Source organism: Gigantopelta aegis, chromosome 4 (genome assembly GCF_016097555.1).
Source record: "Gigantopelta aegis isolate Gae_Host chromosome 4, Gae_host_genome, whole genome shotgun sequence".
NCBI classification, from domain to species: Eukaryota; Metazoa; Mollusca; class Gastropoda; order Neomphalida; family Peltospiridae; genus Gigantopelta; species Gigantopelta aegis.
This window is the reverse complement of record NC_054702.1, coordinates 41,742,175-41,762,554: the sequence shown is the minus strand read 5'-3', so window position 1 is coordinate 41,762,554 and position 20,380 is coordinate 41,742,175. Positions and strand designations below refer to the sequence as shown.

General features: G+C 35.3%; 1 protein-coding gene across 3 annotated transcripts in view; it reads left to right on the top strand.

Annotated features, from left to right (window-relative positions):
* The first annotated feature begins 231 nt into the window (after window positions 1–231).
* Window positions 232–20,380, top strand: part of LOC121370565 (mitogen-activated protein kinase kinase kinase 7-like) — a 64,906-nt gene continuing 44,757 nt past the window's right edge. For all 3 annotated transcript variants that reach the window (XM_041495875.1, XM_041495874.1, XM_041495873.1), the window contains exons 1-7: window positions 232–434; window positions 8,502–8,681; window positions 9,500–9,545; window positions 12,563–12,701; window positions 15,353–15,477; window positions 16,976–17,104; window positions 19,286–19,343. In XM_041495875.1, coding sequence (XP_041351809.1) covers window positions 360–434; window positions 8,502–8,681; window positions 9,500–9,545; window positions 12,563–12,701; window positions 15,353–15,477; window positions 16,976–17,104; window positions 19,286–19,343 — 752 coding nt within the window. In that variant the 5' untranslated portion in view covers window positions 232–359. The remainder of the gene's footprint in view (window positions 435–8,501; window positions 8,682–9,499; window positions 9,546–12,562; window positions 12,702–15,352; window positions 15,478–16,975; window positions 17,105–19,285; window positions 19,344–20,380) is intronic.

Sequence of the window (20,380 nt, the reverse complement as noted above, 5' to 3'; positions counted from 1 at the left end):
GTTGTTTTTAACAACCCATCACAGTTTTAATTAACAACATGCATACATAATAATTGCAAAACGTGGTTTTGAAATGAGAGCAGAAACCCGTTGTTTCCACATAAGCCAGAGATACACAAAACATTTGTGATTAGCAAATATGAAATTGTTGACTTGGGTGCTCTAGAAGTGAGGAGCGATTACATAAATGGAATTAGAAATATTTATTTGTTAGAGTTATTGTCCTTCTATGGGACTTCCTGGGGAAAAATGTTGGTGTTTGGTTATTTTTGGAAATTAAAATTTATTATTTGTAATTAATCGTCAACATACTTTGATATTGAATTTAATAATTCAATGCAATCTTCAGTGCTATCAATATGGAGGCGGCAGGGCAATCCTTCGATAAGGCATTTGCTGAGGAAATAGACATCAATGAACTGCAGTTTCATGAGGTTCCAAATTTTTAATTTTTATTTTGTTTGCATTTAGTCAGTGTCTGCTTACTTAATTTGAAACTATGTAACAGTGCTTAACAGTGTCAGAAAGATGTATTAATATGCATGTGGGCATCTGCATTTTTGTACATTGGTTGAAAATACTTATCATCTTTAGTTCATCAAGATTAACTTTGCCTACAAGTGCAAGCACTACCAAAGGTTAATCCTGGGAACGAACAACGCCATTAGCGCCCTTCTGAGCAATTTTGCTCGGAACGGAATTCAATCCAAATTGCGGTCAAACTAAAAGAAAAACGACTGTCATCACGTTTTTCCACCCAAATCGTGTACTGTGATCTATTTGGAGCATATGGACACTAAGAAATACTTACTTTGAAATGATCTTCACTTTGAATTAAAGGAAAAACGACCGACTGTATGATTTGTTTTTAAAACGCATGGTGCATTATGGGAGGAAAATGAAACTCGGAACAATCTTGTATGTGGAAAAGGATCGGTGAAGTCATTTCTTGTATAAAACAAAAACCATAAAACTAAAAATTAATTAAAGTTAATAAAATAACTTAAAAGTAAAAATAAATTAAAGTTAATAAATTAAAATAAAATAAATGAAATTAAAGTTAATAAAAAACAACAAAAAACATTAATTAATAGAAATGAAATAAAAGTTATGATTTACACACACACACACACACATTATTATATATATATATATATATATATTTTTTTTTTTAAGAAAAAAAAGTTAATTAATGTCTCTAAAAATAACTAAAACGTAAGTACTAATTTTTAAACTTACTTACTTGTCTTTATTCTGAGTTTTCTTTTAAAATCGTCCGGGGGTGTGTGTGTGTGGGGGGTGGCAATGAAACATATTTCTCTCTTGTTTGCCAGTACGTAAAAACGTTACTGTTGCCCCTTGCTCGCCACAAGGAGGCCAGAGAGTTGAACAAGATATACCAGATTTGATGTGTGCCTTGTTCAGGATTTTACATAAGTTAAACAGAAATGATTCCTCATTAAAAGGTTCGAGCTGCACTGTCTTAACAGGATGGCAACATTCCTTCAGCTTATTGTTGGTGCACATAATAAAATCGCGTGTAGTATCGGTCACATGTTTGTAGATTTGGTGCCCACTTCGAGGTATTCAAACGTCACAGTTCACTTTGGTTCTGCACTCAATATGGTATGCACATTTGTTAATAACATGCCGATTCCAGTGACTGGCACAGAGTTGCGAGGCAATCCTCAACAACTAATTGCCTGGTAGATACATCAACTTTTGTGGAGTTAGCACATGCTATAACTAAAAGTCGCAGTTCACCAGCACTTCGTCCACCAAACACAGCGGTTACCTCAATATAGTTAATACACAAGTGTTAATACACATGCCAATTCCAGTGACTGGCACAGTTGCGAGGCAATCCTCAACAACTAATTGCCTGGTAGATACGTCAACTTTCGTGGAGTTCGCACATGTTATAACTAAAAGTCGCAGTTCACTAGCACTTTGTCCACCAAACACAGCGGTTACCTCAATATAGTTAATACTCAAGTGTTAATACACATGCCAAAAGGTGGCACAGTTAAAATACATCACCTGGTAAAATACCACAAAAAAAACACCACACTAGTGAAATACCACAAAATGTATTTTTTATAATTATAAACATGCATGTGTGTCTGAAAATTAACAGTTATGGGGTCGAGTTTTAGTCTATCTTAACTGTATTTCACTGTTTCAACTTCACAGACTCTTTGTTTCACACTCTTATAAACTTATCCAAATGTTTTACTTAATCAAACTTAGTGTCCATTTTTACGGATTGAATGCAGGGTCTGCGCCTTTAACCACAACAATAATTTCTACGACTTAAGAAATTTTTCTATTCCAAACTGAACCTTTTCTTGGCAGGCACAACTTGTAATGCAGCAGCAGCAGCAACTGCATTTGGAACATTTGCAAACATCTTCTTTTTTACATTTACCACAATTGGTTTCGGGAATACTCTCACCAACAACTCCTTCAAATTTGTCCAAAATCAGGGAACGAACACAGACATTGTTGGCATTTCGGACAATTTCAGCCATGTCCTTGTCTGTGTTTTTCTGACACAAAGTTAAATTATCATACACTGTCAGGGCATATCCTTTTCGCCCGTCTCTTGCACACCTTCCTAGTTCTTGCCAGTACGATAAGACTGATTTTGGTGACCCCACATGGACAACAATGTCAATGTCTGGTATGTCAAGTCCCATGCCTAACGCTACTGTCGCTATCAGGCATCTTATGTTGCTGTCAGACTTTTTGACGGAATCGATTATTTGTTTTTTGGAATTCACATGAGTGGACTTGTGTGTGTGTGTGTGTGTGTAAATCATAATTTTTATTTCATTTCTATTAATTAATGTTTTTTGTTGTTTTTTATTAACTTTAATTTATTTTTACTTTTAAAGGGACACCCCCTAGTTACGGCTATTTGTTAATCATTATGGCGTTGTTTTTCGCTATTAAACCCCATTTTTTCACAAATACAATTGCACTTTACTTACATTTTATTATTTAGAATACACATTTCCATTCACCTGAAGTGCTTTTTGGTAATCCTGATGTTTGTAAAACCACGAAATGCATTTTTTGCATCACAAGACGTGCTGTCGAGAAAAAACCGTTAAGCAAGCGAGGTCCAATCCATTTTTAGAGGGAATCTTCCTGTGTAAACATCACAGATGTTGGTATACCACGTGACCGTTATCATTTTGGTTCAGTTTGTTTTCTCGTGCACGGTTCGCGCAATCAACATCCGATTTGTTGTTGTTCATTTGTGAGATTTTTCTTCACAGTTCATGAACATTTTTAGTAACAATAGAGTTCAGACAAGTACGTGTCTCAATACAAAACGTTACAAACCCTTAAAACCAATAATTTTGCTAAGTCTTACGATATCTGGAGAGGGGATACAACCAGGACAGAACAGTTGGAACATGTCCAGGAGAGGTGAAAAGAATGCACCCCAAGTCTGTGCGCACTCTACCGGTGACATCAGAATACTAACTTTCAAAATTATTTCAAGCAATTGGGACATGGGGATTCCCATGGTATTTATCGATATAAAACCTGCTTTTTCACTCCATTTGATAAAAATGTGATCTAAGTGTGTTACAGGTTTGTAGATTAACCAAATTATAATTTATTTTCACTGGATGGAACTAGGGTGTGCGGCTTTAAGTTATTTTATTAACTTTAATTAATTTTTAGTTTTATGGTTTTTGTTTTATACCGATCCTTTTCCACATACAAGATTGTTCCGAGTTTCATTTTCCTCCCATAATGCACCGCACGTTTTAAAAACAAGTCATACAGTCGGTCGTTTTTCCTTTAATTCAAAGTGAAGATCGTTTCAAAGTAAGTATTTCTTAGTGTCCATATGCTCCAAATAGATCACAGTACACGATTTGGGTGGGAAAACATGATGACAGTCGTTTTTCTTTTAGTTTGACCGCAATTTGGATTGAATTCAGTTCTGAGCAAAATTGCTCGGAAGGGTGCTAATGGCGTGGTTCGTCCCCAGGATTAACCTTTGGTAGTGCTTGCACTTGTAGGCAAAGTTAATCTTGATGAACTATTATCATCTTATGAAGTTCATTGGTTGAAAAAATTCCAGTAATTGTGGTAACACTTACAAATCTTGAAGGGAAGGAAAAATATCCCCCCGGTCCCCCCTCCCCAACCCTAACACTAATCTTAATCCTAACCCTAACCCTAAACATAATCATAACTAAAAATAATAAAGGGAGGGGAGGACTGGGCGGATATTATACCGAAGGGAATTGCAGCAATGCAACAAATGCTGGTCAGCTCACCCAAAAGTAGCTTGGCCCTACCAACTCGCTCCAAATGATTGTCAACTTGCCCCCCGCCCCCTCCCCAAAAAAAAATGAAAAAAAGAAAAAAGTTACGAACTCGCCCCAGTGTTTGGTCAACTTGCCACAATTTCATCTTTACTGTCTGTAGATAATTTTGATGATATCATTAAAAAGAATCATAGTCACTTTGAATCATAGTCATTTCATACCATACTGCCTGGTCATTTTGTTTCCTAGCAGGGTTTCTGTCAGAGGGTAAAACAGGTATGGCGCCATACCCAAATATTTGGCAGATTTTATTTTTTAAAGTTAACCTTTTGACAAAATTAATTATTCTTATCATTACTGCATACTTTTCTTAACCCTAACCCTAAACTTAACCCATTTTCTTTCTGGGGGAGGGCCCCCCCCCATACCCCCTGTTGACTGTGGTAGCATTCAATTCCATAGCTCCGTACCCAAAAATTTATTTCTGGCGAAAATACTGCCTAGTCATTTCGTACCATTGTAAAAAGTCATTTTGATGTATCATTTTATATATTACTAATATTACACAGGGCTCGCGATGTAGCCATTGGCTAATTTAAAAAAACAAAAAGGCTAATAAAAATTTGCAAGTGGCTATTATTTTGGCTAAGTCATTTTCTATCTTCCGATGTAAACATACTGTTACATAATCTATCCGAAACCTCAAACGTAATAATAGTACCAAATATATGAAATTTTTTAGCGTAATAGCGATCTCACGACTGGTAACAAGAAAGTGTCATCCAGAATACAGCGTAGGCCTAATGATGTTTGCTTATTTAATAATCATGATTAATTTTAATGACATGCATTCAACATGTATGAAAGCAGTCTAGAAGATCTGTAACTCGTTATTTTAAAACTACATTCCCTGGAATATTTTTATTATTTAAGCATACATTTATAGAACAGAAAATCCAATTATGTTTGGTGCATATATGACGCCGCACTCTGCATTAGTTTCACTACGCTGGCTTATCCAGGTCAAAAACAAAGCTAGTATTTTGAAAGTGGGACACTTTTGACGGGCTCGTACCGATCTCGGTTTTTATTGGCTTATCACAAGTATAGAATTCCCCAACAAGAGATCACGTGAGATTTCGCAATTTTTTAACAAATTTAACTGTCTTGATTGAGGGGTCGTCTCATATCTCCAAAACATATTTATATCCATAGAGGTATGGTACAACGCCTTTCCAGGGGTCGGTGGGTGGGGGATTTGCCTTAAAATTTGACAGTGGCCAGCTGTTGGCATACACGTTACATGTAAGGGGGTGTTACTAATTACGTAACGCTCTAGGGGTAGAGGAAGAGGGTACTGTGTTCGATTTACATAACATTTATCAAGACTGTATGTTATTTTTATTCATTATTTAGACCTAAAAAGGTGGGTTTTTTAAATGCGCAGTCAGTCTATAGCCTATAGGATCGATCCCCATCGGCGGGCATATAAAAGACCATGGTATGTGATATCCTGTTTGTGGGATGGTTCATTTAAACGATCCCTTGCTAAAAAACAAATGTAGCGGGTTTCCAAGGTGTGTGTGCAGGGATTTCAACGGGGTTGGGGTTATACTATATTGAGCGAAGTTTATATGGGGCCATGCTCCCCCCAAAAATACATTTCAGGTTTTTTTTTAAGCTTTGGGCAAGTAAGGGTTTTGACCTCCAATACCCTCCCCGTGCACATGCACCTGATTCCTCTCTAAGATTATATGTCAAAATTACCAAATGTTAGACATCCAACAGCAGATGGAAGGAAGGATAGGATATGTTTTATTTAATGACGCACTCAACACATTTTATTTACAGTTGTATGGGGGTCGGATGATTATTAAATCAATATGCTTTATCTTTGATGTTGTTAAACAACCCGCCCCTCCAACTTTACCCTTTCCAAATGAAATAATATTTATTTGAATTTGTCAATTTTAAAACGTAGTATACTTTAGTATATTTTATTTTAAAAATATATACATAATTAATGTGTTACTAGTATACAAACTAAACTTCGAAAGTTCTACTAACACTTTATAAAATATCAATTCTGAAATAGGAAGGTACGACTGTCAATAATATGTTGTCAAGATCAAACTGGTTTTAACTAAAGACTCTAGTACTCCATCCTCAATCAAACGTTCTTCGTACAGCACAAGATTTCTCTTTTAATTTTTTTAGACGAACTCTACAATTTGAAATCGGCAAATGCACGTGTTAACTAAAACTGACAACAAGCTGTCGTTTGTGCTTTGCCGAGCTATGGCGGCACAGGCAACGAATCGAGCGTATACTTTCGATTTCCATTCATAGTGAACACACACGAGTTTTTTAAAAGTGCATTTGAGCTTGTATTTCATATTTGTACATGATGTTATAATATGTTAACCAGAGAATGTAACTTTAACTTTGTAAAGTCTTTGAACCAAAGTAATAAAAACAGAATTTGAATACACATGTCTGTTCAGGGCCGAAAGACGTGTAGGCTATCCCAAGGGCTCGAGTTCAGCCAGACTGAGAGAAAACAAAACGTCCGCTAGACTGGTTTATGCACTTCACGTTAAACCAAATGGACACGTCGGACACCAATAAAATAGTTTGTAAATGTTTGGAAGAACATTTATTGGCTGAATTGAGGACAGCAGCTGCTCTCGGTGCAAATATATGTCACTCTTCAGAATATGCTGAGACCCACGTGCCAATAGACATTGTTGCGGACATTAAAACAATACAATTACACACAAGTAAATCTTGATGTAAATTTGTAAAAAACCCCACGAATAATAGTTGTTCACATCAATGAATACCTAACTGCAGTTTTGTTTATTTCCTTTGTCTTTGTTAATTTTGTCGTACTCATGGTTGAGAGCATGCATGCAGATCGCAATCACGGGAAATGAACATGCAGTATTTATACAAATTGCAGTTAAAGGGACATTCCTGAGTTTGCTGCATTGTAAGATGTTCCCGACTAATAAAATATTTCTACGATTAAACTTACATATTAAATATATTTTCTTGTTTAGAATATCAGTGTCTGGTTGTCTTAATATTTGTAAGAAGCCCAATCTGAATTTTGTCTTCAAATAATTTTGTATGTACAAAAAAACTATATTTTATGAAATAAAATGAAATTTAACCAAGTACAAATTTTGGAAAGATCAGAAATATGTTTAATATATGGCCACTAATATTTTATGCAGAAAAATATATTTAATATGTAAACACAATCGTTAAAAAGTCAGTCAATAACATCTTTAAAATTGCAGCAAACTCAGGAATGTCCCTTTAAACATACACTGAATAAAATTAGTTTACGGTAGTCATGATATTTGTCAGATAATGTTATATATAAATTTGTAAGACTGTTGGGTGACATTTAATAAGTTAGCTGGATTTTAAAAAGACCGTAAATTTTAGTTTTATTAACGTTTCTTATATATAAATGGAATAGTTGTAATACTGTGAAGTCAGCATTCTTAGCCTAGGTGTTTTACAAGCAGAAATCACAACAAGCATTTAACACGATGCTGAAATTAACAGCAACAACATAGCACAAAATATGAAATTGTGGGGGGTGGGGAATTGATGGGTTACTTAAAAAAAGCAAAAAAAAAGAAGAAGAAGAAGCAATTCAAAGTAACATAAAGATTGCTATTAATTTAAAGAAATAATGAGCTCTGTATTTAAAAAAAGAAAAAAGCTCTCTAATTTTTATTTTGGAAAAAAGGAAGAAAAACCCCCAACATCCTCCATAAACATCTACCCACCCCCATATTTCTGTATGTTTGTTAATTTAATGTCATAGGCCTTAGAAGTGGGAGTGGGTGTATGGGGTACTGGCTTCCAACTCTGAAGATAATGCATTACCCCCCTCCCCTGCTGAAAAATCGAAGTAATATATTAACCCCCATTGCTGTCTTGGATTTTGATCAGGTAATACGGTTTTGTTATTCAGATATATTCCAGTTTGTACACAATTAGCTGAAAAAGATTCATATTCATATATTAATACTCTATACAGTACTGTGTAAAACAATTTTCGCTAAAGCATTTTTAATATGGCTAATAAAAATTCCATTTGACTAATATTTTGGCTACAGGTATTTTTGATCCCTGTTTAAATGTTCCCTGGATTCTAATGACTTAATGTTGTATGTTTGTTTACAGATTGTTGGTAAAGGTGCGTTTGGTGTGGTGAGTAGAGCCAAATGGAGGAACATTGATGTAGCAGTGAAAATTATAGAGACCGAGTCGGAGAAAAAGGCGTTCATTACTGAGCTAAAACAACTGTCCAGGGTGTCGCATCCCAACATAGTCAAACTGTATGGAGCTTGTACAAAAGCACCAGTATGTATTGCTTTGTTAGTTCAATAAGAACACAACACTCTAGGTGGGAAAAGAATGTCAAGCCCTACAATTAAGAAAATGTCGACAGTAACAAACATACAGTAAAATAAAATTGAATATAGACTACAGAAAATAAAAAATTAAAATCTCCATGGCATTGCCGATTGCTGTAGGCAATTACAGGGGTTGGCATTATACGACTGTAGGGGTAGAAGGGAGTGTTTTTCAAGAGTAATATTATTGTTCAAAACACTATCTCTTTTTTAAGTTTGTAATGCAGTAAACGAAGTCAGTCATACGACTCATAGTCAGTTTGTACTCTAATTATAGATTCATAATTATTTTCATTCTAGTATTTATTTACAAAGAAGAAAAAACAAAAATCAACAGAAAACTTATTTGTTATATTACAGTAAAAGAGTGAGGCAATAATATACAAAGAGGATTAGTGAAAGTCCATCCCAAATCAACAAATATTTAGAATCGCCCATGCACTTCAGTCTCCAGTTCACTTGTTTGTTCCAAATATTCCTCAGTCATACACATACATAAATCCAGTTTTGACAGATTTCACTGTACATCTATTTAGTTGATTTGTTGATTTGTTATAGTTTTAATTAAAGTTGTGTATAACATTGTTAAAGAAATAAAAAGTTGCAGGCCGCCAGTTACTTCTTAAAATCTGTGTTAAACAGGAAATGTATAATAATTATTATTTTAGTATGAGTTAGGACAAAATCTTTATATTTATGTGAGGTGTTTTTTAATATATTGAATTAACTGTTCTAACTTGTGACATGTTCTGCATTGTGTTTTAGGTGTGCCTTGTTATGGAATATGCTGAGGGTGGATCTCTTTACAATGGTAAGTGACCAATCTAATTAAAATTAGCTCCACTATTACATGTGGATCTAAAGACAGCCAGTTGGAGCTCATGTCCACCAATCAAAACCTTACTTGCAGAATCCTGCCAGTGATTTAAAACTAACAACACTGCGTAGTCCCCAATGTCCAGGTAACATTTCGTCTGTAAATAATAATTTAAATATTGACCAATCACACTTCGCCTTTTATAACGTTATTTGGGAGCATACAAATTCTAAAAATATCGGGTGAGTCTATTTTAGTGGCCGCAGTACAGCGAACCATACCAATACGTACGGGGTGGGTTATCAGTCTTCAATTTTACATTCAAAATTATTTATTTATTTATAAAATTTAAAAAAAACTAAATCAGTCTTCAGTTTTACATTACAAATTATTTATTTTATAAAATAAAACATGTTTTAAGGCATTCGTAATTCACACGAAACATGTCGTATACCCTCAGGATAATTCGGAATGTTTTCAAATTATTTTTAAATCACTGGCAGGATTCTGTAAGTAAGGTTTTGATTGGTGGACATGAGCTCCAACTGGCTGTCTTTAGATCCACATGTAATAGTGGAGCTAATTTTAATTAGATTGGTAAGTGACATACATGTGAAGGTAATTAGTCATATTACATCTTGTTACCAGTTTATTTACTTGGAAATACTGTTTTCAAGCTGTTCATAAGTTATGAATAATTCTACTAATACTACTGGCTCTTTATTTGTCCAGAAAGACTTGTTTATATGCACCACCATTAAAAAAACCTCCAAAAATAATATGGTGGTGCACGTCTTAATTTGTGTGTGTACAGTTTTCGGGGGGGTGTTAAAGTTAAATTAATGAATAAATATATGAACTAATCCAAAATCTTGCCGGGCTCAAGCTGAAAATAATTTTGTTATCACCAATTTTTACTTATACATGTAGTCTGTTCCATCATTCTATAAAAAAAAAATTTTGTAAATAATTTCAGTTTGGTTTGACATATAATAAGAAGAAAAGTAAAATTGTTTTAGAAATAACAAAAAAAAGCCCAACTATTTTTGTGTGCAATTTACAAATCATTTGACTCAGAAATAAATAACTTGTAGTAAATTTAATAGTATGAGAAAAGGCGTTCCCTGTGGGATGAACTATAAGTGCAGTATTTCTTTGAAAATTACCCAGAAGTGGCTATTTTAAACCAATGTGTATTTGCCAACTACTAAATGTTTGTAGTAACTGTCCAGGCAGAGCTACACATGTAGCTCTGGCACTTGCCAAATTCGCCAACTACAAATTTTAAAAACAACTGGCCAATTTTATTTCATTTTGGTGAAATAATTTCATGGAAAAAACATATTTTGATAGAAAATAATCAGGTTTCTGCAGATTTTGAAATTTGATATATCAATTTTTATAATTTGGCAAAATTTTCTGTGGACCCAGAGCTAGATCTGCCAGGGCTGAAAATAGGAAGTAAAATATGGGCTGCTGTTATTTTTTTTTATAAATGGCAGGCCAAAAGAAGTATGCATTGTGTGGAACAAATATGGCCTGCTACAAATAAAGCAGCACGAGTTGAGGGGAGGGTTTGTGAGAATGTGTGGAAATGTTAGAGCATTATGGAATTCAAATATGACAGAATCACAAGCTAAATAGCAGACGAGATAATTCTACTCTTGAAATATTACCTGCAATGTTTTGGTAGTTTTAGCAGGTGAATTTTCATTTCACCTACTAGGTCTAAGAAATGACCTTCCTTTTGCTTTTTGCAGGCGGCTATTTTGAGCCCTGTTTTCTGTAAAAAAAACAAAAATTAGCAGTTGGCTAATTTGACTATGCACAGGGTGAGCCATGATTTTGTAAATGTTTTTGTATCAGCATTGGATCAGCAGTCTGATGCTAGTATCTAGGAAGCACTCATCATCGAGCAAAGTACCCAGGTGCCATTAAATAAATAATCCATTATTTTTATTATTATTTCTTACGGTATGTGTTTTTCACAAGTTGTTATCATTATGACAGTTCTTCATTGATCTGGACCACAACTGAACTACACTGCGGCCCATGTTCTGTATTTTTCATAATCTTGTTTATAAATACATGTCTAATATTTGACCTGCTGTTCATGCAACTGTTATCATTATATCAGTTCTCCACGGACCTGGACCACAACCAAACTATGCCTCGGCCCATGTTCTGTGTTTTTCACAATTTTGTTAATAAATATAATATTTGACCTGCTGTTCATACAATTGTTGTTATTATATCAGTTCTCCACGGATCAGGACTCCCTTCCACAAAGCGATCTTAGTACTGCTATTGCCATAAATACCTACCATCGCGACCTTAATTTTTGTCTACGATCGCCAGCCTGTTCCACGGCGCAGCGTAGCTTACTATCGTAGTAAATTACAGTGAAAATTTACAATAGGTACGAGGCAGTTGTAAGCCACTAACCTAGCTGTCAAATGATGATTTTGTCATTTTCTAAGAAGGATACTAACTTTTTGTATAAAAAGGGATCTAATATATAGCAAATAAATGTTATAAAACTTGGCTTTCGATGAAAAAACATTCTAGGCCATAGACTTTTAACACAAAAATACGGGAGATAACTCTCATGTCTTATGCATTCGGCAATTATTGTTTAGCAAATAAACTGATAAAGTTACTTCATGGATGTCCGAAACCAATGAATACATCTAAGATGTTCCGAAAAGTCGGTAACCAATTCATTATTTAACTAATTCGTACTTCTTCGTAAAGAATATTTTAATCATTAAAGGGGCACTTACGAATACCGTACGGTTGCTTTGTTGAACGGCTGTAAAGTTTATGGTGCCAATTGTAAAATTCACCGTAAGTCACTACAATTAACCTTAGCTACAATTCTTTCGTGGAACGGGGCCCTGGACCACAACCAAACAACACTGCGGCCCATGTGCTGTGTTTTTTTATAATTTTGTTTATAAATGTACATAATATTTGACCTGCTGTTCATGCAATTGTTTTCATTATATCAGTTCTCCACGGATCTGGACCACAACCGAACTACACCGCAGCCCATGCCATGAGCTGGGCATTCCAGACAGCACAGGGAGTTGAATATCTACACAACATGAGGCCCAAGGCTCTCATACACAGAGACCTCAAGCCTCCAAAGTAAGTAAAACAGAGATACATTGGTAACATAGAGTCATACACAGGGCTCACGCGACTGGGCGGAGCCATGCTAGTCACTGTAAGGCGAAATTTGTGTCGCCTTTCAAAAATAGTCATCACTTGCAATGTACACATCACGGATGAATGGTGAAGACATCGAGGAACACCTACATGTATTCATAGATAATAATTAAGTGTGAAGTGTGTGAGAGTTTGAAGAGAGACTGGCACCACAAAATCATGTGACATGCTCACAGATACCGGTAGACTGTCTAGCTCGGACAACACCCATGTCTGTCACTAATAGTTAGCCTAAACGTGCTACTGACTGTTGAAGTGTATTGTCAGGCGAATATGCTGGAAATTGTACACGGGTGGGGATCTGGACTATGGCGAATGAATATTTTTAGGGACTTTGGGTCATACTCCACCTGAAAATACATTGAAAGAAAATTTGGAGCAGCAGACCTCGACGTGAAAAAAAATGCGGGGAGTAATTAACTAGTTTTGCATAGATTTTGTCATAATGAATAAATTCAACATACAACACAGATGTCGAAATTATAAAATAATATAAGCAAACCTGTCCTAGTTGACTTTTAATGTATATGCACTCGTAATAAAAGGTAACCTGTCCTACACACCCAGTGGCCACCTAAACTGGATCCTGAAGTCGCTAAAATACCCGTGTTAAGCGACCACTGTAAATTCTATGTTAAACAACAATGACAAGATGCAGCAGATAAGCAATTTTCACACCTTCACAGATACTAGTGCCCATTCAGTCTGACAACTCCACAGTGTATCAATTAAGAAACAGTGACTGCGGAACGCATTCAATTGCCTCTGGGTAATCTAAGCTTGACCGTGGTAGATTAATCTACTAGGACAATACTCTGCATGGAGTAGTTATTACACGAAATGAGAAGACAAACTTGTGAGAGAATGAATTTTAAACGGTTAAATTAGTGCTGTTCAATTACATTTCATTATTTTTAAAGAAGGCGACATGTGGAAAGGTGATTAAAACAAACTATAGAGCACATATCCATCAATTAGCAGTACAGACGGTAAAAAAAATAAATAAAATACAGATTGTAAAAGTTGCACCTGTATTAAGATAACTTCTTTTTGTGTATTTTATTTTTTGGATTAAAAATTCAAGTCTCCCTGCTATTAAAAACTTCGCCCTCTCTAAAGTTTGAGAGAGAAGTGACTTCGCTCTATGATTTTGACCTAGCGTGAGCCCTGCATACAGTCTGAAGGCACCTGTTACACTTTAGTTATTTCATTTCATTTCAACTTATTTTCGTGCTTATATCCAATTAAGGTTCAAGCACACCATCCATTGCACACACCTCAACTATCAGGGCTGTCTGCCCACGACAGTGGGTTAGTGGTTAGTGAGAGAGAAGAGGGTGTAGTGGTCTTACACCTACCCATTGAGCCGTTAAAACTCGCTCTGGGTGGGAGCCGGTACCGGGCTGCGAACCCAGTACCTACCAGTCTTATGTCCGATGGCTTAACCATGACATCACCGGGGCCAGTTACACTTACTTAATCATGGGTCATGGGAATAGGTGAGGATTTGCAATTAGACCAGAGGTGAGGTATTCATGAAAATAATAATTATGAAGTTTCCATTAGTCTAGTAATTTATTTAATTATTATTTGACAACAATGACTAAATGTCTGCTAATTTTAACCCCATAACTTAAATAGTTTGAAAAATTAAGTTCATTTCAAATATTAATTATCTTTTGTTGTAACACAAGACTAATGATGCTAGATACATATTGTTAGACACATATTTCATTAAGTAACATAATTCATTAAAATTGATTTTAGAGAGAATGTTACATTTGCTTCATGAGGTGTTATGGATCCATAGGGTCAGTCCTGTCGGTGAACTATATAGGTTTTCCCTATACCATGACTGGTATACCAATGTTTATGGTATGTACTGTCTTGTTTGTTGTAAAAAGGCACATATAAAAGATCCATAAATTACTCTCCTACCTTTAATTACCATTAGATTTCCCCCAAATTTTGTCCAGATACAAATCGTGACAAAACCATTACAGTGACATATTCCACATACGAGACTGTAATGATGTCACCGATATCGACTTCGCTGAGATTGCATAGGTTATAATACATGCAGTTTTCTGCCGTCTGCAATTTTGTTAGTTTATGGAATACTCTTTAAAAGGGGTGGATCGATATCACGTAATCTAACAATGTCATGACATGCGCTAAGGTATAGCGCACTCACCATGACATTGGATTAATTACGTCACATACTTAGGAGGCTTCCACCCCTCTTGAAAAGTATTGCACAAAAAAGAAAAATGGCAGACAGTGAAAAATTGCATACATTTTGCCTTATGCAATCTCAGCAAAGTTGATATCGGTGACATGGCTGCAGTCTCGTATGTGGAATCTCTGTCACTGTAATGTTTTTTTCTTGATTTATGTTTGGACAAAAAGTGAGGAAAGGTAGGAGAATGATGTATCGTAGTTGTTAACAATTTGGTTCAGACTTTATTTAAGTGTTGAAATAACCACATTACACAGAAATCGTCCATAAACATAGTTTATAAAATATGCTGAAGTTTGATTAACCAGACATGTCTTTCCTTTCCTCTTAGTTTGCTTCTCATAATGGGTGGAACCGTGTTAAAGATTTGTGATTTCGGCACAGCCTGTGATATTCAAACCCACATGACCAACAACAAAGGAAGTGCTGCCTGGATGGCACCAGAGGTCTTTGAAGGTATGGTCTCTTCAGACTTGGACTTTAGAAAGCTAGCCACAAATTCATTAACATCTTTATATGCATTCATATCAGCTCGGGGCAGGACGTAGCCCAGTGGTAAAGTGTTCGCTTGATACGCGGTCGGTTTGGGATCGATCCCCGTCAGTGGGTCCATTGGGCTATTTCTCGCTCCAGCCAGTGCACCTCGACTGGTATATCAAAGGCTGTGGTATGTGTTATCCTGTCTATGGGATGGTGCATATAAAAGATCCCTTGCTGCTAATCGAAAAGGGAAGCCCTGAAGTGGCGACAGCGGGTTTCCTCTCTCTATGTCTGTGTGGTCCTTAACCATATGTCCGATGCCATATAACTGTAATTAAAATGTGTTGTGTGCGTCGTTAAATAAAACATTTCCTTCCTTCATATCGGCTCTAACGGCTGTCACTATCCAAAAGTTTACTTTGTGTTTTTAAACAAATTATCTACTTTGTTGGCGATATAAATTGACCTGTATCAAACAGCCACCTGTGTTAAGACGCTACTCTTTATTGCCCAGTGGCAGGCTGATAATTTGTACACTACCTCTAGCATTGTTTATTAGTCCCGACTATTTCTCGTTCCAGCCAATGCTCCACAACTGGTCTATCAAAGGCCATGGTATGTACTATCCTGTCTGTGGGATGGTGCATATAAAAGATCCCTTGCTGCTAATCGAAAAGAGTAGCTCGTGAAGTGGCGACAGTGGGTTTCCTCTCTATATCTGTGTGGTCCTTATAACTGTAAATAAAATGTGTTGAGTGCGTCGTTAAATAAAACATTTCATTTCCTTCCTGGTATATTAGTCCTCTACCGATTCAGCCGAAGGAGATTTTGTCTCTTGTCTGTCTCTCCGTCCATCTGTTGTACATATAGTTTTCAGGACTAATTTTTTCACAATTTTGTGTTTAGGTTTATCATCCATAGTTAAAGATAAAGTTAGACTTCAATGGAGATTTATCCATTTTTGACAAATAAATTATTGTTATTAATTATGGTGTTCATCAATTTTTTTACTAAAACTGTTGTGTGTGTTGTCCTGTTTTGGGGAAAGTGTATATAAACAATCCCATACTGCTATTCAATAGATGTAGCTTATGTGGTAGCAGTAAGTGTCCTCTTTTATATTGTAGACCAAGTCAGGATTTCTGCCAGAGGGTAAAACGGGTATGGCGACATACCCAAATATTTTTGACAATGTTTTTTTTTTAAGTTAACATTTTGACAAAATTAATTACTCTTATCATTACTGTATGCTTTTCCCTAAACTTAACTCATTTTCTTTCTGGTGGAGGCCCCCCATACCCCCTGTTAACTGTTGTTGCATTCGATTCCATAGCGCCATACCCAAACTTTCTTTCTGGCAGAAAGACTGCAAATGCTGAACTAACAGTATGTTGGACACCATTTGGCTGTAGTTGCAAATATGCAGAAATGTTGTTCATCAAATATTCTTTACCTTTTCGTTTCTGGTGTCTAGGGTGTAACTACAGTGAGAAGTGTGATGTGTTCAGCTGGGGCATCATTCTGTGGGAGGTCATCACACGCAGGAAACCGTTTGACGAGATCGGAGGCCCAGCATTCAGAATCATGTGGGCCGTTCATAATGGTAACAGTTTTATTCTCCATCATACAATCATGGTAACAGGTTTATTCACCATTATATAATCATGGTAACAGGTTTACTCTCCATTATATTATCATGATAACAGTTTTATTCTCCATTATATAATCATGGTAACAGGTTTACTCTCCATTATTTTATCATGATAACAGTTTTATTCTCCAAGTTTTATTCTCCATTATATAATCATGGTAACACTTTTATTCCCCAAGTTGTACTCTCTATTATATTATCATGGTAACAGTTTATTTCTCCATTATATAATCATTGTAACAGTTTTATTCTCCAAGTTGTACTCTCTATTATATAATCATGGTAACAGGTTTATTCTCCATTATATAATCATTGTAACAGTTTTATTCTCCAAGTTTTATTCTCATTATATAATCATGGTAACACTTTTATTCCCCAAGTTGTACTCTCTATTATATTATCATGGTAACAGTTTTGTTCTCCAAGTTTTTCTCTCCATTATATAATTATGATACTAGTTTTATTCTCCAAGTTTTATTCTCCATTACATAACCATGGTAAAAGTTTTATTCTCCAAATTTTACTCTCCATTATATACTCTTCAAAAGAAGAGGGGAACCTGAAATATTAATGTTAATAAACATCTATTAGACTGAACATACATTTTGACCACAGACATTCTAGTAAAGAACGTTCAGGTCTGTTTATCAACACACTGAAACACATTCCATAATTTGCACATGCATCACACAGTTGCCCCGTGCATGTCATTGGGGTGTCATTCTCGATTTTGACAATTTCCAGGAAGGTCGATTAATCACTGTGGAACATTATTTCTGTCAATCTTTTTTATTCTGTTGATCATACAGTTGTTATTGTTTTCTTTTTAGTCATTTTTATTGTTTGAATTTGCAATAAATAAATGTCAACGTTCAAATTTCACTTCTGACCCCAATCGTCCTTCAAGATCTTTGGTGGTCATAAAACCTACTGTTATACTGAACATTTTTTAGAAGCGTATATAATCATGGTAGTAGTTTTATTCTCCAAGTTTTATCGGACTACATAAATCAAATTTCTGTTTCTATGATTGTAAGGTATTTCTGTTGAATAGAGCTTTTTGTGATCTTGGATACATGTTGCTTTTCAAATTCTTATCTGACCTGTTAATGCACATCTCTTCATTTGGTAATTCTGATGTTTGTACTAGCTCAAAACAGTTTTTAAAATGCAAACAATTTAGTACCTCATCTTGAATTTAGAATACTTAGAAGAAAGACTTGAAATAAAAGGGACAAACCAGGGCTCACACTGGAATACATTTCGGTTTAGCCAATTTTTAGAAATGTAGAGTATTTCCTTGAAAATCATTAAAATGTGGTTAATTTTAGGAATATTTTATTAGCCAAAGTCTAAAATGTTTAGCCATTTTATGTAAAAATTTGCATTTGGCTAATATGGCAATGTACAGGATGGGCCCTGCAGACTTGTAATAAATTAATATTACTTGTAATGTTGCTGTAAACTTGTCAGTTATACTCAATAAAATTATTTAAGGGCCAGTGGATACTTTGCAGGGCTTCTCGAATTTTATAAAAATCCACTAGCCATGGGATCAGTGATTTTAAAAATGTATTAGCCATGATTAAATATTCACTAGCCCTACTTTAAATAAATACAATTTTAATAATAGTAATAATCAGATATGTCACCTGAAGAGAGATTGAGCTTAAAAATCCTTAGATTGGAGTGGAAAGAGGGGGCAGTATATTCATATTTACGAAATATGTAAATGCTGCATTGGACGAGGTGTTTTTTTTCACTAGCCATTGGGCTAGTTATAGTAATTATTTATTAGCCCAATACTGAATATCACTAGCCATGGGAGTGGGGCTACCATAATCTAGAAGCCCTGCTTTGGGCATTTTTCTTTATAGGATAAAAAATATGAAAACTCTCTGCATGCACAATTTTCGAGTGCATCACTGGTCAAAATTTAGTGAAAACTTTTATAAATCATCTGATCAAAACGTTCTCACATTTAATATAAGTGACAGTAGCAGAAACTTACCAAAACATCTACTGGCCCTTAGTTTAGTTCGATGGTTATATTTTGAGTATATGTATGACCTTATTTAAGTAACTCTGTGATCTTTACTTTATATTTGTGTTTATGTTACTTTTCTCTTTCAGGAAAACGGCCTCCTTTGATCCGAGGTTTACCGAAACCATTAGAGATTCTTATGACACGGTAAATAGTTTTGTCTTGTTTTGATTTTGATGGTGAATCAGGCTTTCTGCCAGAAATGTTTTTGCAAGTACTTAATAAAAACAAAACAGATCATAACTGCCACTACTAGGTGGTTATGGTTTTGGAGTCTTTTGAAGTTGAGACACTGCATTTTAATCATTTATGTACTTTGACAAATTTTAAACAGCATTTTTCGTACTGTAATCTTTCTAAAAAAATTTTTTTAAATGTATCCATTAATTTCCATTTCTCACTCCAACCAGTGCACCATGACTGGTACATAAAAAGGTTGTGGTACAGTGTATGTGTTATCCTGTCTATGGGATGGTGCATATAAAAGATCTCTTGCTGCTAATCAGAAAGAGTAGCCCATGAAGTGGCGACAGCGGGTTTCCTGCCTCAATATCTGTGTGGTCCTTAACCATATGTCCGACGCCATATAGCTGTAAATAAAATGTGTTGAGTGCGTTATTAAATAAAATATTTCCTTCCATTAATTTCCAAGATTTCAGGGTACATAATTTTATCCTTCTTACCCTCTAGCAGGAACTCTGTGTATATAAAACACTTACCATTTCATCTGTAATATTAGACATCATATTGCCATAGTTTTAAATCGTGTTGGGCAAGTATTAAACTAATACTCCTTACCCATGACCTTGCTCCAGCTAGTGCACCACGACTGGTACATCAAAGGTCATGGTATGTACTATCCTGTCTATGGGATGGTGCGTATAAAAGATCCCTTGCTACTAATTGAAAAGAGTAGCCCATGAAGTGGCGACAGCAGGTTTCCTTCCTCAATATCTGTGTGGTCCTTAACCATATGTCTGACACAATATAAATAAAATAAAATGTGTTGAGTGTATCATTAAATAAATCATTTTCCCCCTTCATTCCTTATCCTTGCTGTTTCATTAATTCTTTATATAGCATTCTGTTTCATTAATTCTTTATATAGCATTCTGTTTCATTAATTCTTTATATAGCATTCTGTTTCATTAATTCTTTATATAGCATTTATTAAATAATAAATG